Source organism: Schistocerca cancellata, chromosome 5 (genome assembly GCF_023864275.1).
Source record: "Schistocerca cancellata isolate TAMUIC-IGC-003103 chromosome 5, iqSchCanc2.1, whole genome shotgun sequence".
NCBI classification, from domain to species: domain Eukaryota; kingdom Metazoa; phylum Arthropoda; class Insecta; order Orthoptera; family Acrididae; genus Schistocerca; species Schistocerca cancellata.
The window spans coordinates 228,117,056-228,135,420 of record NC_064630.1 but is presented as its reverse complement, the minus strand read 5'-3'; the positions used below and the strand labels follow the sequence as shown (position 1 = coordinate 228,135,420).

General features: G+C 37.0%; 1 protein-coding gene across 22 annotated transcripts in view; it reads right to left on the bottom strand.

Moving 5' to 3' along the window:
• Nucleotides 1-18,365, bottom strand: part of LOC126188844 (uncharacterized) — a 2,133,693-nt gene that overhangs the window by 965,015 nt on the left and 1,150,313 nt on the right. For 9 of the 22 annotated variants that reach the window (XM_049930479.1, XM_049930466.1, XM_049930477.1 and 6 more), the window contains one exon: nucleotides 17,293-17,398. The exons of the other annotated variants lie outside the window; for them this stretch is intronic. In XM_049930479.1, the coding sequence (XP_049786436.1) occupies nucleotides 17,293-17,398 (106 nt within the window). The remainder of the gene's footprint in view (nucleotides 1-17,292; nucleotides 17,399-18,365) is intronic. 22 annotated transcript variants of the gene reach the window in all.

The following is an 18,365-nucleotide window of genomic DNA, read 5'->3' as shown; positions in this document are numbered from 1 at the left end:
AAATGCATGGCTCTTACAGGTCTGCAGGGAATATATGGTGGAACTGTGTATGTGTGTGTAAAATATCTGAACAGACACATGATTAGATCAACACAAACATACCTCAGTACATTGTTCTTACAAAGACAGACAGTCAGAAGCAAAAGTAACATCTGTTATGTTCAAGATAGTCTAATGAGGCCACCTCTGGCGCTACTGTTCACAATATATGTAAATGATCTTGCAGATAACTGATGTATTTCTGTATTTCTGTTAGACTGGTGGCATAATTAGCAACTTACTACAAAATGCTGTGACACATTCAGATGATCACTGCCTGATGTGTAGACTGTTAGCCTACCCTCAGTGCCAAAAAGTAATGTAATGCACAGAAATAGATGAAAGTATCTGTATTAATAACATTTCATTGCACAATAGGTAATCAGTCATGATACACAAGTATATACAAGTTTGTATGCAAAGATTTCATGTGGAATGAACACACAGATATAGCTACTGGGAAGGCAAATGCCAATCTGATTTATTGGAAGGATTATAAGGAAGAGTAATTCATGCACCTAAGACATTTCTTACAAAACCTTCTCATAATTGCATTATTAAAGAAATTCTGGACCACACAGAAGAGTACTGACGATTTCTCTCTCCGAGAACCAACAGCGAAAAGAATAGAAAAGGGGTTCATTGATACAGGTTCATTATGTTTCCCAATGTGGTACCCACAGGCGGGGAGTGGCATAGTTTCTCTGGAAAACTGCAAGTGGCTGAAACAGCTGAGTGGATGGCAGCCAATCTTACACAAATAAAAGAGAACACACGAGGAATTCAAGCATGAAGCTCAGAATCATTAACAATATACAAACAAAATCTGAATAGCAAACCAAGAGAAATAACTGAGAACAAGCATGTTACTGTGTGCAAATAGTAATATCAGCAACCAAAAAGCTTTGGATACATCAACATGACTGGCTGATGAATGAGCCCGCACTTTTCTAGTGGTCTATGCCACCCAAAAGTCTTGTTAACAGACCCGTGTGGCCATGACATCATAAATCTCTGGAGAGCAAATGCTGGTACATCCATCTGTATATCAATGTCCAAATGCAGTGAAGATACTAAATTCTTCTCCACTTTAATGGAGTTGGAAGTGACCAGACCTATGTTTTAGCTACTGGGGCAATGGGGAACATTGTGCCCTGGCAGTGGCTCCAACAGTATCTCAATTTCCAAATTTTCTATCCCTTTGGCATCTTATTCATTTTCTGTCTAGTTCAGTTGAGGCTGTAGTTGCTACTGAGGCACTGAGACTGTCGGTGATTGTAGCATCAGAGAAAGTGACTCAAATTCCATGAGTTGCCAGACCTGTGCTGGTTCAGATATCAACTGCTGCCACAGCTGGTAGTAATGGCATGGTGATACATGTTTGAAAGAGCTTGGTGTTGTCTTGCCAGAAAATGGAACCAATTACTCCACAGAACCATGGATTGCCACTTCGGTAAGCAAACAAATCAGAGCTGACCAGGATGTCATTTCTTGCAAGTTCTAGTTTCTTCAGCTTCTCAGTGAAATGTCCCAAGTTCTTTATGTATGTATCAGTCTCTCAAACATGCAGCTGGAGTAAAGAGGACAAGTGTTTTGGAAGTTTATACATTGGTGAACCAGTAGCACTAACAGTCAGTCTTAATGGAACATTATTCTTACGGATCTTTGATAATCCATACAGCTGAGGTGTTAGTCTTCTGTGTCCTGGAGGGTCCTCTTTTTGTCTGCTGAGAACTAAGTGCAGATCCACTACATCAGATCTGCACTTAGTTTTTGGTGCACATTGCATCTAATAGGTCCTGGTTCTTCTGCTTGTAATCTTCAGTTTTCATTATGATGGTCACATTTTCCTTATCCAGGAAGATCAGAGAGTGTCTTAGATCAGCAAAGGAGAAAAGAAACCCACTTGCAATGTCAGGAATATACTCCATACCATGTAAAGGTGGAATAGTGTATGTTGGAATGACTGGATGATAAGTCAACACTAGAATCACTGAACAGGAGTGGCATTGCTGGTTGGGCCAGGATGAAAAATCAGTCATGGGAGAGCACACTCTTTGGAAGACCAACCACATAGTAAAATTTGTGAACATGGAAGTTCTTGGTGTAGAAAAGAGTTGTCACACCTGCTTATTCAGGGAAGATGTAGAAATACACACATAATGACAATAGCTTCAACAAGCAAGAAGAAAGCCTCAAGTTGAACAGATGCTGAGTAAATGATCGTTGCAGGTAGCAAAGGGAGAACCTCTGCAATAATTACCACAGAAACGCTCTTGGACACTGGTGTGCCATATACAGAGTGTCTCACCTAACCTCAAATATCTCTGGAACAACAATAGATATTCAAAAATGGTTTCAACCAGTATGAATGTATGGCAGGGGCTTAGGAAACCAAATACTATGTGAAATTTAAAAAAGTAAACAAATACTATTTTTAACACAAACTTGTGTATTTTTAAATGGACACCCCCTATTATTTTGTATGCAATCAATAACACAAAAAATCACAAACATAATGGCATTGGTTGCATCGCAATATTTCAGTTACATCCCGAGAAATTCTGAAGCTAAATTGACACTTGAAATAAATGAAATGCACAGCTAGCACACGTCCTGAGACTCAAGCTGCCAATAATTGTGATGTGATTGATGTACTATGTCAGTGGAGTGTTAATGTATGACAACACAGCATTGGCCCATATTTCATTGATGGCACTCCTAAAGGGGAATAGTTTAGCCCCTTCTTGATCTGTACCTTACTTGAACCTGTCCACCTCTTACAATGTGTTTTCTTGTGGCTTGTTACATTTGCCGTCATCTAGTCGATACGTAGGCCTTCAGTAATGAAGAAAAACTAGATATTATTTTAACTTATGGCAAATGTCACAGAAATGCAACCGCAACTGTGACACTGTATGCTGAATGCTAGCCAGATCAGCAGTGTCCATTGTGTTGAACCATTGGCAACATCTGCAAGACACTCATGTAAACAGGAAGCTGGGTTCCCACAAAATGTTGACGTACAACGCCAGTGACTGGCAATGGAAATGGAGTTGCTGTTATGGCTGGTGTAGCGCACAATCCTCAGGTGGGTATATGAAAAATTGCTCGAGGTGTAGAAATAAGCCACAGTAGTGTGTGCAGAATCTTGCATCAGTATCAGTTTCATCCATTCCATATCTCACTGCACCAACAACTGTACAGGACTGACTTTAAATCCCACATTGCATTCTGTCATTTTTCACTTCAGCATTTTCAAGGCACTCCAGTATTCAGAAGCAATACATTGTTTATGGATGAGGCTTCATTTACAAATCATGGTAATGTGAATCTGCGGAACATGCACTACTGGTCCATGCAAAATGCCCACTGGATTCGCCAAGTTGCTCATCAATGACAGTGGAGTGTCAATTTTTGGTGTGGGTCATTGTGAACTGTATTGTAGGTCCCTAGTTTTACTGTGGAACATTGAATAGACTGTGATATGCATCATTTCTTCGACACACACTAGCACTCCTAATAGACGATGTAGGATTGGAAAGTTGTCTATCATTGTGGTTTCAACAAGATGGATGCTCTGCACACAATGCAAAAGTTTCCAGAGACATTCTAGATGTGACATACCCAATTAGATGGATCATCCAAGGAGGTACTGTGTAGGCAGTCCCCCAACTTGACATCATTAGACTTCTTTCTCTGGGGCGCAGTGAGAGACAGAGTGTATCGAGAACCCCAAATGACAGTAGAGGATATGCAACATTGTATTACTGAGGCATGTAATGGCAATATCAGTAGAAACTCTGCAATCCGTGCAACACTCTCTCGTTACCCATCTGCAAACGTGTATTGATGCAAACAGAGGGCACTACTAATATATGTTGACATGACAAAGTCTCATTGGTCAAGATGTGGATGTATTTTCTAAGCTGGATGTAATGCAGAACAATACAGTTCCTATGGGCGACAAGGCACTAGTAAATATGTTTAGCAAAGTGAATTAAAGTGTAGCTCTAGTTGTCATTTTGCTAAAATAAAAATACATTTACAATATGAAAAATGTAACTTTGCGTTGATTTGGTTGGTTTTGTGGATTGTTCATACCTTCCCATTGTGTGAGCCCCTGACACAGGCAGCGTAAGGTGCATGCTTGAGTCTCAAGACGCGCGCTATCTGTGCGCTTCATTTATTTCAAGAGTCATCTTTGCTTTTCTCGGGATGTAATTGACATATTATGGTGCAAGCAATACCATTATTTTTGTGATTTTTCATGCAATTGATGGCATATGAAACAACAGGAGGTGTCCATTTAAAAATACACAAGTTTTTGTTGAAAATAGTATTTGTTTACATTTTAAAATTTCGCATAGCATTTGGTTTCCTAAGCCCCTGCTGGTGAAAACCATTTTTGAATATCTATTGTTGCTCCAGAGATATTTGAGGTGTCAGAGTTAGGTGAGACACCCTGTACATAAGCTGCACCTGTGAGCTCGACTCCAGTCCACCATCAGCAAAGCATGTTGGAACTTTGGCAGTGCCAGCCACTTGTGCTGGCAAAACATCAGAAAAATCATCAAACATATGTCAACCAAAGACCCAGAGATGGAAGGGATATTCCGTGTAATGTAGGTCACACTTACAATACTTAAAAGTTTAAAATTTGGTACCTTCTATATATATTTTGAAAAGTCTGGAGTTTTTGGTGTATGGCAACAATGGTTTGTGGCCCATTATTGCTTTCCCTCCATTATTTGTAGCCATTTTTATAATGTCATATGTTTTTCATATGATGAGAGTGTGAATTATTGGAGATTTTGGACCTTCATTTCAACTAACTGGCAGGTAAGAATTAGCATATCATTATTTATATTACCGTTACATACCCTAATGTATTGCATAAAGAGTATAAAACTGAAGTAGGTAAATTATAGGTTAGGATAAATAATATAACACAATAGCACGAACTTTCAAGTAACATGAGTCACTTTCATCTAATTAAGTTTTTATACCAAGAAATATATTAGAGATAACTTTATCTTGATCAGTAATTTACTTCTTAGTGTGAATGTGTAACTAAAATCACTACTAAAAATGTCCCAATTTCCATCAATATTGTAAAAACAGAAAACTAAATGTGTAATGTGAGTCACATAATCTGAGCTACAGTTGTACTATTGTTAGGTTAGAAGAAGAGAATGCCTTTAGCAGCAGCAGAAAGACAGTGTAGGAGGAGGGAAAAGTTAAAGAGTGAAGAAAAATATGAAGAATTTAAGAAGAAGCATCTGGAAGAATCTATAAAAAGCCAGCAGAAGCAGAAACAAAAGGTTCTACAGCTGAGTCAACATAGGCAATGACTGTTATTAGAAGAAAGAAGAGCTAAAAATAGGGTGGGAGTTAGAAAACATAGGTAACATAAGTTACAAAACCAGCGGCCTAGCAAAGCAGGTTTGTCATTGTGTAAGTCACATGGTGCCCTGGATAAAGCCCTGGCTCAAGTAGTGCAATTGCTTACATTAGCAAGTTACTGTCAACTGTACCTGAAAATGTGAAGGTAGTTTCAATCTGGTCAGATGGACCGGTCTCACAACTTAAAAACAAATATGTTACTGCTGCTGTGCCTCAGTTTCAGTCATTTCATAATGTGGAAAGCTGTTGGAACTTACTTGCTACATCCTATGGTAAAGGAGCCATAGATGGAATTGGTGCAATTGCAGAATGGCTAGTGTGGAATGCAGTAAAAAAAGAGAAAATTCATAGTAGGTGATGCACCAACTTTTGCTCAGGTAGCTGCAAGTACCACAACTATGCATCTTTTTCGTGTGTCTGTTGAAATTCAAGGAATCAATGTGAAATCTAATCTGGCTCAAATTTTCAGCACCATCAGTACCAAACATGAAAAGCATTCACTGCTTGCACTACAAGAAAGGATTACTACAAACATATCTCCTGTTTCCAAAGAATTTCACTGCTGCAAACCAACATACTGAAGAAATTATAGAAAGTGTGAGAATTGGAAACTAGAACATGATAGTAAATTCACTGCTGGAGAAGTATGTGCAGCTTCTGGAAATTCTTACCTAACCAGTGCAATGGAGCATGCTGGTCATGATTGGAAATGGCCTGTAAAATTGATTAAATTACAAAGAAAATTAATCTACTTGATGTTGTCAATGCAGGAGGATATTTTCAGTTCTCTGACTTTTAATTGAATTTACAGTTCATTTTCCCAGATGTCATGCTCCTATAATTTTTCATATTGTTTGAAAAGTGTAATGTTAATGTTAAGTTTATCTTATTTGGTGCATAACATCATATTTTCATTTCTGTATTTGCTGGAAAAAACTTCTTCCAACAAGCAGTAGCAAGTAACGAGAGTCATGTAACACTGAGTCACGCACCTTTTTCAGTGTATTACACTATTTCACAAGGTATAAATATTTTTAGAAATCTGTAACTCCGTCATTTGAAAGCCAACCTAATATGCATTTTTTGTGATAAAAACTAGATCCATACTCCGAATAGTTTGAGGACACTTTTGACCTAAAATTCACATTGGGAATAGGATGTCCCAAATTTGTAACATGAGTCACAACTTAAATTACATTCTTGTTCTTTAATTTTACTGCTCTTCCCTGCTTAAATAACACTTCAAGAACTTTGACTGAATAACACAATTTTTAACAATGATTTACAAAAGAAAATATGCATTTATAAACTGATAAAAAGTTAACATAATAAAACACTGATTTCAGAATGTAACAAGAGTCACCATGGAATCTCCCAGAAGCCAATAGGCAATTTTATAAAACAGTCTGCCACTGCAGTGCAGGGGATCCTAAATCCTGCTAGGTTTCCTGATTAATCAGACAAATTATTGCCCTGGCATCCATGTGGAATGAAATATAAACATCACTGATGCACAACTCAATCAGGAATTTATTAGGAATGTGGGCAGGTTCTGCCAGGACTGGAGTTAAAGTGAACATTGATGCTTGGTCATGTTCTGCTGCCCACAGTTATTGGTGAACACTGGTGCATCAGCACACAGTACTGTTTTCCTGCCCTGTCACCTTGTTTGTGACAGGCATAATATGTATTGATAAGATGCAGCCACTGGAGACACTCATGGCATATCCAACAGTCTGGACAATGGCTTAAGTAAGCATCATTGGGGGTGAATCCAATGCAGAGGGGGAACACTCCGTGATATACATCAGGATGCCTGACTAGGTAGCATTTTCTTACTACAGCCATTGAAATCTGCTTGGAAGCAAGAAACATTTCCTTGCACAGGATGCACATCTTGAGTATCAGCTCAGGAGATATCAGCATGTGGCAGAGAGCTAAACTATGTGCCAGCTATTGGAAAGAGCATTTTGAGCTGCTTCTGACATCTCAAACAAGTTGGCAATAATTGTGATTGTGCTTAAGGTGAGGTCTTGTGTTTAGGTGACAACTACACCTCAAATTTAAGAATCTGCGTATGAGACACTGCAATTTGTACACTAAATTTTCAATTTATGGGTTAGGCCATGCACATCTACTCTCCAGGATGCATAAGACTGATCATTGACCTGGGCGAAGGTTGCCCCACAGATGTTCGACCTGCAGACTGCTCAAGTTTCAGATCTGCTCCACAATGTTTGATCATCTCCTCCATCTGATTCTGCTGTAGTTGTCTCCACTATATCTGTTCCTTCTGCATTATTTTACACTGCCAAAACTCAGAAATTATTTGTACTTTGTGATGAGATATTTAGCCCATGAGAGACAGCCTGCCTTGTTGTCACTTCTATAATGCACTACTTGGATGGGGGGAGTGCCACAAGGCAGTTTCTCTAATAAATGACTAGTGGCTGAAGGACCAAGCAGATAATGTTAATCATACACATGTCTGAAAGGACAAACCTAGAGGTAGTAAAATGTGAAGCCCAGAATCAACAACTGTGTTTGAATAATATCTGAATAGCAAACAAAGAGAAAAAAGTGAGAACAAGCATGGCACTGATGACAAACAGTAATGTCACTGACCAGAAAGATTTGGAAACATCACCACAACTGCCTCAGGAAAGCACATGCCACATCACTGGCTACACAGCTAGACAGTCTTGCTAACAGATGCAGCTGTGAAACTGTGCAACTCTGAATGGACATTGCAGTTGCTTTCATCTCAATATTGGTGCACAAATCTGCAACGATGCTAAACTGTGTGCCGTCCTCTGCACAATGTATGCAGAGTTGCTTGAATAACATGTACTTGTTTGAATGGGGAGATGACTGGACACCTGAAGCTATCAGTCTTTCAGAACAGTTTTCACCATTCATCACAACTACAGCATTTGGACATCTCAAAAAACTTTTCACAGTCTAATGGTAAATATTTGTTTACCAGTGAGTACTGTGTACTGTAATATAGTACTTAGACAGTAATATTGCATTTTTGAGGGGGAAGAGGATTGGTGTCAATGTCACTGAAGATTTACATATAACTTCCATGTAATTATCTCTCTCTCTCTCTCTCTCTCTCTCTCTCTGTCTGTCTGTGTGTGTGTGTGTGTGTGTGTGTGTGTGTGTGTGTGTGTGTGTGTGTGTGTGTGTGTGCCTAATCCATAGTGCCAGCTGAGTGCACAACGACTGTGTCTTCAGTTGATATAATGTAGTGGCACAGTGCACCTGTTTTAAATACTTTCTTATTGATGTGTGCTTGATAATATTACAATTGCTGAACCCATTTGAAGCATAAAGGAAAAAAAAGTTATTCTAGCTATATAACTTTTGCTCATTCTATGTCAAGTGGAGCAGCCTGACATGATTGCTGCCTGGCCATTCAAAATCCAATGAACGTTTTTGAGCAGGTTCAACAAAGTATTGTGTACAGATATGTACAAAGTTTAGATAGTGGTCCCAAATTTGCACTGCTATGTGCACGCCCAAGTACCAACTTTGGATAACTATTATGAAAGCCCCTATTTCTGCATACTTGTGTCTGATAAGAATATATTACTGATTTGATTTTCAAATAAGTTTGGTGATAGCTGTAATTCTTCAAAGATGGAAGAAAATTCATTGTGTAACTTAGAGAGCACATCTGTGATCAGCCATAAATTGTAATTTTCGGGATGGATTCAGCCAATAATTGGTAATATGATACACAGCCATGTTGTCTTCTTGAGGTCTCTGTACAATAGCCTCTGTCCTTATCTATTCAGATGTATCCTCCTGCAAATTTGACAGAAAATTTTTAAGTAGCCAAATTTTGGGTAGATTTGGAGGGCCCGTATGTCAGGGTATGTTTTTTACCTTTTTATCTTGCTTATCTTCGACAAGAATAATATTATTTCTGGATGTCAACATGGCTTCAGACCACAGAGATCAATTGAAACTGCCACTTTCAATCTGATAAACCATGTGTTAAATGCGGTGGACAACCACAGAAATATCTCAGGTTTATTCTTGGACCTAACAAAAGCTTTTGATGTGATTGATCATTCTATACTCCTGAGGAAGCTCGAATGGTATGGTGTAAGAGGTGTGCCAAATCAGTGGATCAAATCATATTTGGAATATCGTTCTCAGGTAACTGAAATTAAGTACACAGAAGGAAATGAACTCCAGGTACACGTTTCAGAACCATGTGGACTAACTCATGGTGTTCCACAGGGCTCCATTTTAGGTCCCTTTCTTTTTTTGGTCTACATTAATGATTTCCCATCACACGTTAGGGATTCTGTACCAGTACTGTTTGCAGATGACACCAGTCTATTGATTGAAGGGAATAATGAAGAAAATCTTACTGCATCTGCAAAAGATATTACAAAAGGAGTGTCTGAATGGTTTACCAGAAACAGGCTAATAATTAATCACCAAAAAACTGTACTAATGAATTTCCACACTGATCAAAATAAAAATCCGGCACAACCTGTAATATGTATAGATAACCAAAACATTAGTTCTGTCAATGAAACTAAATTTCTTGGGATTCATATCCAGGAAAATCTTAAATGGAACACTCATATCACAGCCCTAAATTCAAAACTAGCAAAAATGAGCTATGTGGTAAGAATTCTCTGTAACAGTACAAGTGCAGAAACAGTTAGGGCTGTATACTTTGCTCGTGTACATTCAATACTGAAGTACGGTATCATTTTCTGGGGAAATGTACATCAGGCCATAACAGTTTTCAGGAAACAAAAGGCAATTATAAGAATAATGACACAAGTGAGCAGCAGAAAATCATGCAAACCTTTCTTTAAAAATCTAAAGATCCTACCCCTTCCCTGCATTTATATACTGGAAATAGTCACGCATGTCAAAAAAAGCATACTGAGAAAAGAAAACCTTTTTCCTCAAAACAAAAGTGTCCATGATTACAGTACCAGGTCAGACAGTGACATACATGTCAATCATTGTAACACCACATTATGCCAAAAAGGTGTATATCATGCAGGAACAAAACTTTACAACAGATTACCAAGACATATAAAATCTCTTACTGAACTACAAAGCTTTAAAAAGTCTGTGACATCCTACCTTCTGAAAAACTGCTACTATTCGGTCTCACAGTATCTTATGCAAGAAAAAATGTAATTTGTATCTTTAATTGTAGAAATAAGTTATAAATATACAGTATTTCAAAAATGTGTAATTATTAACTGTATAGATCCAAATTGTCATAAAAATTTATAAAATTTATGTTTGAAATTTGAAAATCCAATAGCCAAAAAATGTTTTCTGTCCAATATCTTTAATTGTAGAAATAAGTTATAAATATACAGTATTTCAAAAATTTGTTATTATTAACTGTATAGATCCAATTTGTCATAAAAATTTATAAAATTTATGTTTGATATTTGAAAATCCAATAGCCAAAAAATGTTTTCTGTCCAATATCCTGTGTACAATATATGTACTTAAAAAGAGATTTATATGGACAAATAAATAAATAAATAAATAAGTATTCATTAAGCTTCACAAGGTATATAGTTCAACTTTTGGGTCATGCCCAGTTATGGCTGAAAACATGTTTCAAAGTTATTACCTTTCACACATGGTCTATATGCATGAATGTGATATTAGTTAGTAAACAGAAAGTAAAAATCAGTGAATGCTGCTTTTGTGTTCATAAAAATAAAAATTTAGTTATGTAAAAATCAACTTCAAGCATTAATCAGCAATAAACCAAATGAAACTCCACAAAGTTAGAATGTAAAACAGACTGTATGACAGGAATAATAATTCTTTTCCGCTTCAAATTGAATAAACTGCTGATACTGTTTCCAAATTCTAAGTAAATATCTTGACTTCCTGATATTGTTGATAGTCCTTTTATGGTTTCAAATGTTTGTTGTTCAGGAATCCAGCAAGTTCTTTACTAGATGGCCAGCTGAATATGGGGCAGGACCATGAAGTGTAACGTATCAATTGGTGAAGTGATGTATTTCATGGGATCAGCTGAACTGATGAATGGTGATGCCCACCATAAAAGTTTTATTTAAGTAATAAATGTAGTATAATATAGTGATGGGAAGTTTGTTTTCTTTATGTGTATGTATTCCGGAGTTAAGAGATACATTGTATCTGCAAGCTGGATGACGACAGCAATGTTTTCTATGTTTTGCAGTAATTACGCTTTGGGCAGTTTACTCCATGTTGTTGGGTCCTGCCTTGCAGATATGGTGCATGTTATGGAAGAAGAATGGCCATGACAATTGCAGCAAAGTCACAGGAACAAGAGCAAAACATATCTATCAAATTTAATTTGATCCTGGTATCTGGAACTGTCAGTTTATTGACATTGTCCTTACTGACGTATTTGTGGCATTCCAAGTAACAAGCATTTGTTATGGACTGTCATTGTAAAAGGAGAATGCAATAGACATCACATTATTTATAGAAGTGTCATATTTATTTAAAGAGTTTGAACAGTGGATTGTATTCTTGACTTCCAGCAATAAGTGCAGCAGTTTGAGACACAAAGTCCAACCTAGAGGTATTGGCAAATGTGAAGAAATTATCTGGCAAGCAAATCAATAATAGGGAATAGTAGATCCCGAGCAAATGTTACGTCATCACTCAATAACATTGGAGCACCACAACCATGTGCATGCATAATGCTAACCGAGCAATCTTTTTGTTGTCATGAAACTTCACACATTTCTCACCCACCAAGAATTGTTGTACATAGGAGCTACGTATTGCCCACATTCTAATGTTGTTGTTGAAACAGCTGTAATTTTTTCATCTGCTTGAAATGCTTTAACTGTGACTCCTACAGTGTTATTGGAAACTCTGCTTACTGTTTTTGATTAGGCCAATGGGCTTGCACTGGCGATTTTCCCTTGTCCCAGAAATTGTGTGACCTTTAGCAAACCTTCTTTTCTGATCAAACAAAATTTGTTCAGTTGCTTTATGTGTAACATAAAAAAGATGATGCCTGAAATATTTGGAGAACTTATCAAGAGGCATGAATATTCGGTTATCCAAGGTCTCTGTGAGTTAACATGAGCTGCCTTTCTAACTTCTCCTCCAGTTCCATCACAAGGAGATTTTCTACAACTGATTCCAAAGAAATTTCAGTCAGCAGAGGTACCAAAGTCCTTTTCATGCAGGCATAAATTGATAAAATTTTTGTATTGGGCAGCATATCCATCACTGAAGTAGTGAATGTACTTGATGTCTCCTATTGTTATGTACAGAATGAGTGACCTAGTGGATGTGGACAAGAATCAGGAACAATTTTTAGAAACCTATAGCAACACTATTAATGAATGGTTTCAGACCCATAATAGAAAAATGAGTAATTTTGGTAGTGAAGTTAATTCAAGTGTTCATAATAGAGAGGCTGGGTAAACAATCATTGATACTCTGTTCATAAAGTTGCACAACCACAGGATTTTTTGAAACAATGCTGTCATTCATCATTGAATTCAGTGGGTCATATTGCTGACTTTTTGTATTTTATGATAGGTTTCAGAATAGAGCTCAGACCATGGAACTGGGTGATTTAAATGCTTTAAGACCAGTTGAGGTAAATGTGAAGAATAATGTAAATGATGAAGTATAGCACACCAAAGAGGAAAATAATACTTGGAAAGGCCTGCAGGGGCTACTTTATCATCAGTCTGGCTGTGAATATTAATAAACTGTGTACAGCAAGTCAGAAGGAAAGTGGTGGCATTGAAACCTCTGTACACCAAGGAGCAAGTAGTAAGCCATATTTTACAGTGGCTAAGCCCTGAGAATAGTCAGAGAGCAGTATTTTGTCAGGTCTGCAAGATGTTGGCTCAATTAGACTAGGTAGTTCTGGAGAGCCAGGCTGTGGAATTTGTGGATATGCACAGGGATAGCCAATCTGTAAGAGCAAGAGATTTGGAGAGTAAAGATTTAGATGGGAGACAGGAGGTGGAGGAAGTACAGGGAGGAAGAGGAGGAGGAGGAGGAGGAGAAGGAGGAAGGTATTAGAGAAGGACACCTGGGGAACACTTCATCAAAAGTAGTTTGTCAGAATTGTGGCAAACCTAGATGTGTATGAAGGGAATTTTGGAAGAAGAGTAGAGAGCAAGAATTATGACAGCTGCAACAAAGACGGGGCAGATTCAGAGCCAGTTTAAGGCACAATTGAGACAAGATGCCATTTGGGGCACCAAGCTGAGTGGGGTGTCAGAAGCACCACAGCTATAAGGTTTCTATACAGCACATATCACAATTTGTAGGAACCATTTAGGGTGCCAAACCAAGAGGGGTTCTAGGGACAACCAAGTGCAAGATTTGTATACAATGTGTATCACAATTAGTAGAGAAAACTGACATGGATGAAAGTGTATGAGAGAAGAAGGGGTTGGGGCTGAGAGCTGCCACAACAAGTGGATTTTTCCTGTTTATTATGTTTTCCTTCTCCCATAAATAAACAATTATTTCTAATTATTATCTTATTTTCAATATATTTAACTATTGGTGTGTAACACCTGCATGAAAATCTGAAGTTCTTCTTTAGACTGGATTTCAATGGAATTTATTATTCAGATTATTATTTTTGCTGCTCTGATTCCATTGGTGTAATTAGTTGTCAGTACAACTCTCATAATTAAAACTTATAACTGACTGCAATATACTTTGCTACATGCAAAACTTCATGAGCTAATCAACATAGTTTGGAAAAGTGATCTACACCAATCAAAAGTTAAGCATTCCCACTTTTCAGTAATGGATTTTAAATTACCTAAAGCTAATTATCTTCAACAGTAACTGAACTTTGAAGTTCATGAGCAGCCCCTTTTTCATTGCATATTTTCATGAGAAGCACTGTTAAATTCTGCACTTTGACCACATACTTTTGTTACCTTAACTTATCTATACAAAATGATATACAGCACTGATTAACTCATTAATTAATAATTTCATGTAATTTGCTGTAATATGTGATCACACTTATACATATAAAGAAGGGGACTCGAATTGCATAAAGACAGTAGTTTGCTGTAATTTTATAGATTTCTGACTAGTAACATTTTATAAAAGCATAAATCACCTTAGTTCTAATAGTTCATCAAAAATAGTAAATTCCAACCTAGTCAAATTTTAAAGCATTATGTACTTTTCAAAGTAACAGTCTGTTCTTTCACCCATGCATGAGCTGTTGGACATCACCAAAAACTGACAGTTCATGATTTGAGAGCTAACAAGTAACATCTATGTCAGATGTGCTCTCATTGTTGACTCATGTCACAATTATGTACACTCTATATGCAAAAATTAAATGCACCAGCAAACGCCAGTGTTTAATTGAACTCTAATGTTTAATTGCTTTCAAGAAGATTCTGTAACCTAAATTAATTAATAGTGTAATTGGACTGTGTTGTAAACAAGTACTGTGAAAGGTAATTCTCATATGAGTGATTTATTGTTAAACTTAATAAATCATGTAATGGACTCACTTAAATTAACTACTGAAGAGTAAATAACCTTCAGTGGGCTAATTAATTGTGAACCATCACAATTTCATGTAAAGGTGAACTTTTTTTGTGCCACAATACAGCAATCAACTTTGCCAGTGTAGCTGCGGTTGCTGGCCTGAACACCTGCACTAATAATGTTTCATAGAGAAAAATCTGATCACTACAGTTAATAACTGAAATTTGAAAGAAATAAAATGTGTTCATTAAAGTTGTATGGTTTGTGAGGAACTTTCTGAAGCCATGGGAATTCCCCCAACATCAGTATTCTATATTCTGACAAATGATTTCAAGTAGAGAAGAATTTCTGCAGGATAAGTTCCATACTGGTTGACTGCTGAAGAGAAGCAGAAATGCCTGGACATTGCAATCTTGCTCAAACTACAATTTGACCATGAAGGTCAAGGATTCTTGTGTTGAATTGTCACTATAGATGAAACATGAGTTAGAGACTTCAACCGGTGTTGAAATCACAGTCCAATGAGTGGAGGGCTTAATTCTCCATGTCCAAAAAAATTTCAACATGCTCAAGCAAATGATGATTTTTGGTTACTATCACCAAGGAATCATCATAACAAATAGAGTCTCATGTGGAACAAGTCTGACAGCAGTGTGTTATTGTAACTTCATACAAAATGTGCACAGAAAACTGCACAAAACCCAACCTCAGTTGCTCAAGGCTGAGCCACTCATTCTCCATGACAATGCTTATCCACATATTGGCAATGTTGTAGACTAAAAACTGCTTGAATATGGATCCGAAGTGCCACCACATCTTCCCCAAAACCTGAATACAAGTCCACCAGACTTCAATGTTCCCACAGTTGAAAAAATGTATGCACCGACATAATTATCTTTCGCTGGAAGCACTTTCTACCACCATTACCTGAGCTATTCAACAGGTGAACAGAAGTGGCATTATCGATGAAATAATAAAAGCTTCTGAGATGTTGAGATTCAGTCATAGAGAAGCAGGGAGATCATTTTGAAGGACTGTTAAGAGATAATTAAAAAATAAATAAACAGAAAATAAAAATATAAACCTGTAAGTAAACAAGAATTTAGTGTGCATTGTCTAAGAAACATCTCTCATAATATTGTCAGATCTTGCTGATTCTCTTTGCAATGCTGAAAGTGCTGTCTTGCATCCACATGAAATTAAATATATCTAAAGAGAAAATGGCAGAAAGAAGCAAGATACTTCTTGGTACATATGGGTTTATATTTTAATTTGTTTGTAAGAAAAATATTTTACAACTACATTTTGTACATATATCTATTAGACTATTGGGTAGGTAAATTTGAAAAATGAGAAACTGCAGGTCAGTGGCTTAATCCACTCTCTTTTATTGGGTAAATGACCAGTTGTGGAACACTTAAAGTTATCTTTTACTCTTTTCACACGGAACCTTTGGTTTCATGATGATTTTGGGATGAGGATGACCTCAGATGATTAAGTGATTCTATTTTTTACACAAGATAATGGAACTTTTAAGTGTTCTGAAAACACTGTGTACATAATAAAGGATTGTGGATGATGCAACTGTCCAGTGGTTTCTTCACTTTTTAAAATGGACTTCTACAGTTGCGGCTGCCCCATAAGAAGAGCTCTTTGTGAGTAGTTAAACATATTTCACATGGACAGTTGTCTTATGTATTTCACTGGATAGTGTGTCTGAATTATGTAGACAATATACTGTACATTGGTTGTCAATTGATTGTTGTCCCATGGCACTACAGTTATCCCAGTGGGGAAAAAAAACTACAGCACCCATCACACCAAATCCCAAAACTAACAATTCTACAACAAGTCAGGCACTTTTCACTTACAGTGAAAATAATACTTTAGTAAGAATAAGTCAAACTAGAAAATTCATTTACAAACATTTAGCCTATACACAACTGTATATAGACAAACTGCTAGTGCATATATGAGATTCTCTACGTCTACTGTGGGGAAGTAAAAATAAAAGTTTTACAATAACCTGACTTTACTGTCTGTTCGTGGTTTTTGTGATAATAAGTGAAGAAAATGAAATATTTAATAATAAGATTAAAAAAATATATTCCTACATGTACTCACATTTACTGAGCAATCTGTACCAAACTAACTGTTATTATAATCTAAATAACTTATTTTACAGGAGCACAAAACTTGCTCATCTTGTTCAGTGCATCTTATACTTCAGTAAATATGGTAAACATTGTGAGGCAAAGAACAATCCTCTTATACTCATTGCTACTAGATAACATAACTGCCTAAAAAAGTTTCATAATTTGTTCTACAGAACACTTCACTCACCTCTCTTTTTCCGACTTGAATTTATTGGAATGCAATTTAATTGTGTAACTTCACGTTTAGGCAGCCATGGTCTGTCCCACACCTGTACATCACACACTTGCTGGTTCTGAAATAACACCACACCATCAGATGAACTTCTGTGGATTTAGTTTTAACACACGTATACACAAAAAGTCAAGTTGTATGAAATTGAGAAGCCTCCTGAGAAAATTTAACAATTGCAAGGAGCCAGAATGTCTGGCAAATGGTTACTTTCAGGAGGTGAAACTGAAAGTACTACTGATAGACACAATTAAAAGTAGAAAAAAACTACACAAATTTTTTGGAATTGTCAGTTTGTTCCACGACCAACAAAGATGTTAACAATTTTGAGATACTACGAAGACAGAAGTCACTAATTTTCAAAATAATTATGACAATTTGTGCTATTATGCAACCCAAAACACAACAACAAATCTTCAAATGCTGCCATTTGTGTAAAGGCAGCATTATTGTTAACACTATTAAAAAGCTCTATTCAAATATATATTGAAGTGTGGACTTGGTTGTCACTGCTTACAGTCATAAACATACAGTGAACTGGTTCTATTGTCGCATCCAAGCACTATGCTCTAGGGAGAGGCTTTGTGACAGGAAATGTTGAGAGTCATTTTTGTCGGTGATTCACATTTGTTTTTCCATACCTTAAAAGATAGTACAAACAACATTTATCATTAAAGTCCATACATACAGATTCATTGCACTGGCAGTATGGTTCAATCACCGATCCTGGAAGCTATACACTCTGGTGATGAGACGTGGCACGACCATGTAGACCATGCAAGACAAAGGCTGTGTCTCCAAAAGTTCCGTTTTTGGCACGATCTGTGGATCGTCATGACTTTCATGGGTGGGAGAAAAAGCTCTACAAAATGAATGGATGCATGTCATGAAATGAGCAAATGTGTAAGATTTCACATTCATGTTTGTGGGGAATTACGTTAACTTGACCCTCGTGGTTTATGGCGAGAAAGATCAGAGATGGTGAGAAAGGTTGGAGACATGAGTTGCATCGCTTTGACCAGCACACACTG